General features: G+C 40.3%; 1 protein-coding gene across 3 annotated transcripts in view; it reads right to left on the bottom strand.

Annotated features, from left to right (window-relative positions):
- The window catches only part of LOC109229800 (TMV resistance protein N-like), a 12,484-nt gene continuing 9,177 nt past the window's right edge, over nucleotides 7,493-10,799 (bottom strand). For all 3 annotated transcript variants that reach the window (XM_019395363.1, XM_019395354.1, XM_019395359.1), the window contains 3 exons: nucleotides 10,238-10,534; nucleotides 8,962-10,122; nucleotides 7,493-8,868 (listed from right to left, as the gene is read on the bottom strand). In XM_019395363.1, coding sequence (XP_019250908.1) covers nucleotides 8,014-8,868; nucleotides 8,962-10,122; nucleotides 10,238-10,534 — 2,313 coding nt within the window. In that variant the 3' untranslated portion in view covers nucleotides 7,493-8,013. The remainder of the gene's footprint in view (nucleotides 8,869-8,961; nucleotides 10,123-10,237; nucleotides 10,535-10,799) is intronic.

Here is a 10,799-nt window from a genome sequence, read left to right as displayed (position 1 = left end):
CTTCATCCTTTGCTTCTGAGCCACCATCCTCACGTATGCCAAGTCCCTGCATTAATCGAGCAAATCCAGCTTCACCGGCAGTGCCTCATTATTGCTTCTTCGCTTGCTCAGGAAAACTGTAAGGTTGGTTCTTCCACTTTTACCGGGACCAGAGCTTCCGCGCCATATACCAGAGAGAAAGGTGTCTCTCCCGTGCTTGATTTTGCCATCGTCCGATACGCCCATAGCACACCCCGTAACTCTTCGGGCAATTTGCCTTTAACATATTCAAACTCTTTTTGAGGATTTGGACAATCACCTTATTAGTTGACTCCGCATGTCCATTAGCGCTCTGATGGTACGGTGCGGATGTAAACCTCTTGATTTTCAAATCTTCGAGAAATTTTGTGACATTGGAGCCTATGAACAATGGTCCATTATCACAGGAAATTTCCTTCGATATTTCGAATCAACAGATTATGTGGTCCCATAGGAAGTCGACCACTTCACGCTCACCAATCTTTTGGTAAGGACCTGTTTCAACCCACTTGTGAAGTAGTCAGTTAAAATTAGGAGGAATATTAGCTTTCTGGGACCCAGTGGAAGTGGGCCAACTATATCCATCCCCCATTTCATGAATGACCATGGGGACAACACTGAATGCAAGAGTTCCGCTCGATGGTGCACCAACTGTGCATAATGTTGGCATTTGTTGCATTTCTGAACGAATGTCTTTGCTTCTTGTTCCATCCGGGTCCAATAGTATCCTTCCCTAACCAGCTTTATTACTAACAAATCTGCGACGGAATTGTTCTCGTAAATTCCTTCATAGACTTCTCTCATCACGTAGTCCGCCTCTGAGGCTCCTAGACATCGGGCCAACGAGCCATGGTATGATCTTCTGCATAATTGCCCATCTATGAGGCAGTGATGAACCGCTTTGGTGCGTAGTGCTCGGGACGCCTTGGGTCTTCGAACAATTTGCCATGTCGAAGATACTCGACGAACTCGTTCCTCCAATCCCGGACTAAGTTGGTTGAATTGACTTCACAATAACCGTCCACATCTAATACCAAATGAAGAAGTTAAATGACAATACTAGAAACAAATCCTTTCATCTCCATAGACGACCCCAAATTAGCTAGTGCATATGCTTCCACATTCTCTTCTCTCGAAATATGTGTGATCGACCACTCCTTGAATTGTGCAAGCAATGTCTGAACTTTATTCATATACTGTTGCAGGTATTCCTCCTTTGTGTCGAAAATCTCGTACACTTGGTTTACTACCAGCTGGGAATCACATTTGATCTCTATGACCTCGGAGCCGAGTCCCCGGGCCAGTTCGAGTCCTACAACCAAAGCCTCATTCTCGGCTTCATTGTTAGTTAACAGAATAGTCTTTATGGCCTGCCTCAGGGTTTCCCCTGAGGGCGTGATTAGAACCACCCTGAGCCCGAACCCTTTATATTGAAAGCTTCGTCCATAAACAAGGTCCAAATTCCTGATGTCGCTTCTGACACCAGCACTGCCTCTTTAGTAGTTAGGGGCATTAACCCAAGACTGGAATCGGCCACAAAGTCGGCCAAAACCTGTGACTTGATTGCAGTCCTGGGCTTGTACTCAATGTCGAATTCGCTAATTTCGAATGCTCATTTAGCCAACCAGCTTGAAAACTCAGGCTTGTGAACAACATTCCGCAAGGTGAAGGTTGTCACAACGGCAACCAGGTGACATTGAAAATAAGTTCTAAGAATTCGAGAGGAGACTACGAGAGCTAAGGCCAGTTTTTCAAGGTGCAGATAGCAAGTTTCTTCCTGACAATATTTTACTAACATAGTAGACGGGAAATTGCATACCTTCGTCCTCTCGGACTAAAATGGCACTTACCGCTACTTCTTAGACCGCTATATATATATATATATATATATATATTAGCAATTGTTTGCCTTCCCTTTATTTTGATAGTAATAGGGGGCTTGATAGGTAGCGTTTCAAGTCTTTCAAGGCCTGCTGGCATTCCGGAGTCCACTCGAAATTTTTCTTCTTCTTCAGAAGTGAGAAGAATTGATGACATTTTTCTGAGGATCGACAGATGAACCTGCTTAAAGTGACCAATCTTTCGGTTAGCCTATGTACTTCTTTTACGCTAGTTAGCTGGTCTGGGATGCCTTCGATGACTTTGATTTTATCGAGATTTACCTCGATCCCTCTCTGTGAAACCAAGAACCCCAAGGATTTACCGGAGCAACCCTGAACGCATATTTTTACGGGTTGAGTTTCATGTTATGCTTCCTCAATTTTCTTGGAGGTGTTTCAGATGATAACCTGCATTCAAAGACTTGACTAAGATGTCATTGATATATACTTCAATTGTTCTTCCTATTTGCTTTTCGAACATCTTGTTCATGAGCCTCTAATAAGTGGCTCTGGCATTTTTAAGCCCGAATGGCATCACATTATAACAATATGTGCCGAAGTTTGTTATGAACGAGGTTTTTTCCTGATCTTCCGGTTTCATCTTGATTTGATTGTACCCGGAGTAGGCATCAAGAAAAATCATTAACTCATGCCGTAGCATTAATCATTTGATCAATGTTTGGAAATAGGAACGAGTCTTTAGGGCACGCCTTATTTAAATTCTTGTAATATACACACATTCTAAACTTGTTATTCTTCTTTGGAACTACAACTAAATTAGCTAACCATTCTGGATATTTTACCTCCTGGATTTAATCGATGTCGAGTAGTTGGGTTACCTCTTCTTTAATAAACCTATTTCTGACCTCGGCTATTGGAGTTTCTTTGGCCTTATTGATGGGAAATTTGGGTCCAAGATTAGCTTGTGCATGACCACCTCTAATGGGATACCTGTCATATCCGAGTGCGACCATGCAAAACAATCAATGTTAGCTTTAAGAAAATTAATAAATCCTGACCTGAGTTCGGGATTGAGTCCGGTTCCCAAGTGAAACTTCCTTTCCAAGAATTTTTTGAATTAAGCCACTTGCTCGAGTTCTTTTGCAGTGGACGTGGTTGCATCTGTCTCCTTCGGTACCTGAAAGTACTCGGCACCTGGTGGGATTCCGACGACTCCTTGTCTTTATTATCTTCATTTGGAAAGGGAGAAGGCGTTGATTCTTGTAATTGCTATTTATTGAGTTCATTCCCTTTTCTGTTGGAAATTGACACTGAGTTTATTTCTCTTGCTGCCGGTTGATCTCCCCTTATCTGCTTGATTCCTTCCGGTGTTGGGAATTTCAATAGTTGATGATACGTTGAGGACACAACCTTTATCTCATATATCCACGATCTTTCGAGGATTATGTTGCAACCCATGTTGCCGTCTACTACTTCAAATAAGGTAGTCTTGGTTACCCCTTCGGCATTCTTGGGTAGCAAGATCTCTCATCGGGTTGTCACACTTTCCAAGTTGAACCCAGCGAGGAGTTTTGTTGTCGGAATGGTGCTTCCAGTTAAATTTGCTTGTTCCAGCACTCTCCATTAAATGATGTTGGTTGAGCTTCCTGGGTCAATCAAAACACGCTTAATCTTAAAATCTAAGACATTGAGAGAAATTACCAGGCCGTCATTATGTGGCAGAAGAAGTCTGTCGGTGTCTTCCTCCGTGAAGTTGATATCATCTTCTGCAACTTCCCAAATTCTCTTGTCGTGGGTCACTGATATCTTTGTTTTCTTGGCCGCTGAGAAGGTTACGCCATTAACTTCATTCCCTCCGGAAATTATGTTGATAGTCAACCGAGGAGAGTCTTCTGCTATATTTGAAGGCTCTGCATTGTCCCGGATATGGCCATAATTGTTCTTGGCCTGGTCGCTAAAGAACTCCCTGAGATGGACATTCTTCAACTACGTCTCTACCTCTTCACGCAGATGCCGGCAGTCCTCAGTTCTGTGGCCATGAGTCCCATGATATTCGCGCCATAAGTTAGGATCTCTCTGGTTGGGATCGGATCTGATTGACTTCGGAATCGTGCTTCTTTGATATTCCTCATCGCTGATACCAACTTCACTATGCTGATGTTGAAATTATAATTCAACAATCTGGGATAAGTGGAATTCCCGGACCCCGATACTTCTTTTTCTTGTAAAGATATGTTGTTCCGGCCATGATCAGTTCTTCGATCAGGAACGAACCTATCCGAGGACTGAAATGCTTTGCTGCCGCATCTTTTGGTTCTCTCGTATGGCAAGAAACGACCTTTAGAAGATCGCCGGTACACATCAAAATTGTTTTTGTACTTATCCTGGTTCTTGTCTCGGTCTCGTCCTTTGGTTGACGTCTTCTATCCTTATTTTAGACTCGTAAGGGTTATGCACGTTCCCCCATGTAGTCGCTTGGAATTCGAGCAGGCTTTCCTTCAGCTTTCGGGAGGCGTCTAAGCTCCTTGGATTCAAACCCTTTGCGAACGCCTCCATTTCCCACTCGTCTTGTACGACCGGTAGCAGCATCCTCTCTTTTGAAAATCTGATCATGAATTCCCGCAACAATTTGAACTCACTTTATGTAATCCTGAATATGTCTGACTTTCTGGCTTGGACCTTTCTAGCCCCAACATAGGCCTTAATGCATGAATCTGCAAGCATTTTGAAAGAGTCAATTAAATGCTCGGGTAAGAGTGAATACCATGTCAGGGCCAAACTTCTTCAGCAGACTGAATTCGATCTCATGTTGAGCCAAATTGTTCCCTTTCACAGTCGTGGTATAAGTTGTGATGTGCTCCGGCGGATCCAAAGTCCCATCATATTTTGGTATGTTTGGTATTTTGAACCTTTTCGGAATTAACTCGGTTGCTGCTCTCGATTTAAACGGCAACTAGGTGTGTTTTTTTTTTTATCTGGGCCCTTCAAAACTGGTGGTACGCCCAATCTGATCCATTCGAGCGTGAAACTCCTTCGCATTTTGATCCATTAGTTCGTTCATTTCCCTCATAAATATCATGACCTCAATTTTGAAGGGATCATTCCCGTATCGTTACCAGATCGCTATAGATCCCGTGGCACCGTAGTAACCGACCTCACCCCTTGGGGTATTGTTATCAACTCTTTGAGCCGTCTGATTTGCAGGAACGCCGAGGGGAACCTAGCCCCTTCCGTTGGCGTTGTTGGAAGCACTTGACAGTGCTTGTTTCAACTCCGTCATCATCTGATCCTGTCTTGAAAGGTGACCCACGATGGCGTTATGTTGCTCTCTTAGAATTCTAATTGTTTCTGCAATGTGTTCCTCTTTCGCGTCATAGGGAGTTGCTTCTCGTACATGCTGAGGGTATTATCCTTTACGAATCGGGCTGGGTTGCCTCGTCCCCTTCGTTACGGGTGTCGCAGATTGAATCCTCATGTTGAGGCAGATTTTTGTGTCCCTCAACATTGTGTGCAATGTTGATATCATTATCTGCCATTTTCGATGTCTTGCTAAGCAAAAAAATCAAACAAGTTAGTAATAGACGCAAGGATCAACCCAATTACGTAACTGCCTAAGCCCCACGGTGGGTGCCAAACTATTTATCTGTAAAATGGTACAGTTGAATTTATTACGTGGTTTATAGACAAACGAACTGATTTTGTCCGAAAATGATAAATAAATAAATAAGATTAAAAATAAGACTTAGCAAATGAAATTGAAGAAGTTGACAAGTCTGGCTATGAGAGCAATGTCTCTAAGGACATAAATGAGAGCAATATAAAAGAGCAAATAAAATTATTTTATTGAGAGCGAAAATGGAATACAACATAAGTTTTGCCCAGAATTTCGTATGTCCTACAATGGCTGTTGAGCCTGCTATTTATAGTTATACCTAGAAGAACTAGATCATAGGATCAAGCCCTGATTAAACGATAATAAATGAGCCATTGATGAATAACTGCAGGCCATAAATGCAAATATTCTCTGTAACGGCTGCCCATTAATGTCAAATAATATTCTTCATTAAATGATATCTAATGACAAATATTCGATCTGTTCCGGTTGACCATGTTCCCTTCGGGACCTATCCGGTGTCAAGTGTAATCGTAGTCCCCGGTACTGATTATTACTTGATTCGCCTTTTGCCTGTCTTCGGTTCCACTTATCATGTTCAATCATTTATTATAAATCAATTTTACCTCATACAATATATATCTATATATTTCATCAAGTTCATCTTCAGCCGTCACTATCACTGTTTTAAAAGTTAGCAGGCATATTATGGATCTTCCCCTATGTTTTGGTTGGGATTTTGTTTTGTTTATGTTCTTTTTCTTAAATTTTGCATGTCAATTTGAAAAAAGATTCAAACAATTCAAATTTAGGAACATGTCTCAAACTGAGTATGGGTGACATCCTTTGATAGGTTAGAAAAACGGTGGAGCTAAATTGTGTGAAGAATGTGTTGATGGTTGATGAGGCACTAAAAAATTTATGTACCAGCTCTTGTCGGCCAATCATCTTGCTCTATTTTATCGTAATTACAGGATTTCCCTTATTTGTGCCAGGCGCATTGACCTCCTGTGTACTATTCCCCCTTATTAGATACTCCTTCCGTTTTAATTTAAACGATATAGTTTGTCTTGACATAAAGTTTAAGGGAAAAAAAAACTTTTGAAATATACATCCTAAAAGCTTAAGGGGCAAAAGCTTTGTGCGACCATGATATTTTTGTGGCTATAAAAGCTTCTCATTAAGGGGGTAAAGTGGATAAAATAAAAAATTTAAAGTTAAATTATTCCTAAATATAAAAATATGTCATTATTTTTTTGAACAAATTAATAAAGAAAGTGTGTCATTTAGATTGAAACAGAGGGAGTAGTAGAAAAAGAATGTGTTGATGGTTGATGAGATAAGCAAAAGGTAATTTCGTCAAGGCGCTAAAAAATTTATGTACGCAAAAGCTCTTTTTGGCAGGATCATGTCGCTCTATTTTATCATAATGACAGGAATTCTCTTATTTGTGTCAGGCAGGCATGTCGTCTACTATTCCCCCCTTATTAGATAGTAGTAGAATAAGCCAGTTAAGAAGAAAGAATTAAGTTAGTTAAACTTTTGTTCACTATAAACTGCACAAAGGTTGCGCAACCGCAAACAATATAATTATATCATAGAAAGAGATAATTCTGATGAGCAAGAAGATCCTGGTTGTAACAGTTTAGGAGCAGATAAATGCTCTCTACATTCCTGGAAGCATGATAAATTGGAAACAAACAACAGTATCCAAAAAAGCCATTGAGATTAAAAAGGGCAAAGAACTATATCATCTTCTCTTAAAAAAGTATTCATTTTCAGACCTTGCTCATCATTAGATTCTCTAAATAGCTCTTATGAAGGTGGAGATAAAGGAGTTACAGCTTTGGTGTTTAACAGAATTTTTTCTCTTTCCTCTCGAGGAAAGAAGCAGAGCAACAAAGGGCTGAAACTCAGTGAAGCTAATCGAGCCTTGTTGGAAAAATAGATTTGGATGTTTGGTATAAAGAAATATATCCTATTTTAATATGTATTGAACAAGAGGTAGCAGAAAGATAAATCACGCTAAGATGCAAGCTAAAATAACCGAAACAGAGAGAACTCTCAGCCAGAATATATGCTTATAACAGCTTCGGAGCAAATAATGCTCCCTGAATTACAAGAAACATGATTAATTGAAACCAAAGAGAAGTACCTCAAAGTAGAATCAGGATAGAACAAAAAGAGAAGGACACGGAGACACCCAACAGGCATGCAGAAAAACATAAGATCTCACCAAAAGCTTCAGTCAACCTTGACATCTGGCCATATTTTGCCTTTTCGCCAGCAAATTAAGAGGCTGCTAGTGATTCTAAATCATGAATGCTCGGGAAAGAGCTGGAGAATTTGAGGTTGACCAGAAGAGCATGGTGCCTCCAATTCTTGGAATACCTCAGAGCTGCTAGACCCATTTGTCACTGAATTATCTTTGTGCTCATCTGGAGAGACTTCAAAAGATTCAGGCTGCTCGGAAGAGCTTGGCGCTTCCAGTTGTTCAAATACCATGCAGGAGGTAGCCTCATTTATCACTTCATCAACTTGTCAATCAGCTAGAGGGAGCTGTAAAGTTTGTGGCTGTCCAGAAGAGCATGACTCTTCCCTGTGTTGGAAGCTTTGAGCTGCAGAAGAGCATGGTGTTTCCAATTGTTGATCAGGAATTATTTGGAAAGTTTGAAACTCACTGGGAGGGCATGAGTCCTTCATCGCTTGAAATTTCATAGAGCAGCCAGCTTCAAATGAAACCATATTATCTCTTTGACAAAAATCAAGCCGTCTTCTCTTAACAGAAGCATCCTCCATTTTCTGGACTTGGTCATCATTAGATTCTCTCAACAGGTCAGAACTTGGAGACTCCACATCACGTTGGACCGCGATGGTTGCTTGATCTATCTGTTGAATTTTATTCTCGTGCACCAGAAGAAGTCCCCATTTTGTTGCAATTCCTGGGTCTATAGATGCCTCAAAGAAGCAATAGTCATTTGGCTTCTTCCCCTTTTCACTATCAGAAGTATGCCATAGTGCTAGAAAAGGTATGTAGCAAAAGCAAATGGCATATTTACTACTATGAGAGCAAAATGCTTGGCGAGCAACAATCAAACATTTTTTCTGGAGTACATCTTGTTCTTGCCTGTCATATCTTTGCACCAACTTAGCTGTAACCTTAGTGCAACCGAACCAGTGACTTCCTCTTCGTGATTTAGCATCCAAAGGTTTCTGGTTCTGAACTGTATCCAATGGTACACGAAAGCATATAACAAATCCCTTGAATTTACTCTCATACCAACATGGATCAAGTGGAGTGGAGAATCTTTTTGTATGTTCTTTTCGATAATAATTGAACCCGCTCCATCTTATATCTCCAGGGAAAAAAATGCTAAATGGTAGCACTTTCTCACACTGCACGAAAGAAAATTGCATAAGCTCCAATCTCCATTTCCTTAAACTTAATCGAATAAGCAGAAAAATGACGAGCGAGAGAAAGAGCGATACCTGAGATGCCGCACTAATTAAGCGGAGGACAAAGTGCAAGATATCAGTCAGTTCCCCTCTATTCTCAATATGCTGTGCGAATGACACTGAATACAGCTCTGAATATTTGGTGGGGAAATCAGGAATGCTTTTCAAGACTAAAGGATCATATGCATATAACTCCTTTATGCATGCTGGAAGTCTGGGCAATACAAGCTTCTCACAAAATGTTATATCTAGGTAATGAAAGGGCTGATTGTTGCTTTCATTGAAACTCGTAAAATCATTTCTAGTGAAATCCAAGTGAGCCAAAGAAGATAAGCATCCAAGATCCTGAAAATGTTCTCCACTACATAGTGTGTGCTTCTTAAGCTTTAACACCCTAAATGACGATGAACCTGATGCAGAGGGTAACAGAAAAGTTGCATCTTCTCTGTATCCAAACCAGCGAGAGAATGATAAAAAGCTTAGTTCACCAAGGTCTGCAACTGAAGGGGGTATTTGGGAAATTGCAGTACCAGATATTACTAGCTTTTCTAAAAGCTTCAACTCACCCATCTTCTCTGGCAAATCTGCAAGTCTTTTGCAGTTGTAGATCACAAGAACTCTTAGATTCTTCAGACAAGAAAAGCTGTTCGGAATGCTTACCAGATCTTTACAATGACTTAACCGTAGTTGTTTGAGGGAACCAAGATTTCCAATTGACACCGGAAGCTCTACTATTGGAGTATATTCTATAACAAGTTCCAATAAATGGTGCATCCCTTCTGTTGCCGGCAAAGCCATTATTTTTGGAAGACAAGAAAGTTTGAGAGTTACAAGAGATTCCATCTGATTACAACTTGGAAGCATCTCAAGACTCTGACAATCAGTTAGCTCCAATGTCAATAAACGGTGCAACCCCTTGGTTTCTGGTAATTCCCTCAACTTTGGAAGACAAGAAAGTTTGAGACTCTTAAGGGATTCCATCTGAATATAACTTGGAAGCTTCTCAAGGCTCTGACAATCAATTAGCTCCAGTGAAGTGAGCTTCATGAGAACTCCAAAGTATGGGCTCACTTCTCTCAAACTCTTACATCCCTCTAGCTTTACTCTCTCTAAATTTGGCATCATCTCAAAGCTTGGAACTTCTTCCAAGTGTTCGCAATAGCTGAGGTACAAAGTTTTTAGTTTGTCCAAACCCTGTTTAGAATAGAAGGAAAATATAATTATGTGATAACATTCAGCAAGTGGATTGATTTAACTTTAAAAGATATGGAATAAGAATGCCAAAGGAAAGGAATGGTAACAATCCTACCTTCGGAATTAACCAGAGTTTCTGAAGTGTAGTACATTCGAGTATATCAAGGCGAAGAAGCTTTGATGGTTCAAAACTCTGTGGCAATGAATTTAAAGGGCAACCTTCCCAATCAAGCCACCTTAGGCTGCTAGGAAGATGAGTAATCGGGTCAATAGAGCAGAAATTTGTTGCTCTAACTACAAGTACCCTTAATCTTTTCATTCTCCTAAATACTTCACTGATATTGTAGTATGATATATCCTGTTTTGGAATGTAATTCCTTGGTATCCATAGTCCCTCCACAGATGCTGCTTCCTAAAAGGAAACAAAAGAAAACCTTTAAAAAACACTATTGTTTGAAAATCATTTCCATAGTTGAAAGTTCGCTTAATACTTGAAGTAGATATTGGCATGAGCTTGCAAGGAAATGTCTCCTAATCTTACATATACTCATTGGTAGTTCAATTCAAGAAAAAGATATCAAAAGACGAGACCACACAAATACAATAATATGTAAAAAGAAACACCTGATAACAAAAGAATGTGATTCCTAGTAGAAAGAATACTTGGATATCTCTCT

Source organism: Nicotiana attenuata, chromosome 1 (genome assembly GCF_001879085.1).
Source record: "Nicotiana attenuata strain UT chromosome 1, NIATTr2, whole genome shotgun sequence".
Lineage (NCBI taxonomy): Eukaryota > Viridiplantae > Streptophyta > Magnoliopsida > Solanales > Solanaceae > Nicotiana > Nicotiana attenuata.
This window is presented reverse-complemented; position numbering and strand designations above follow the sequence as displayed.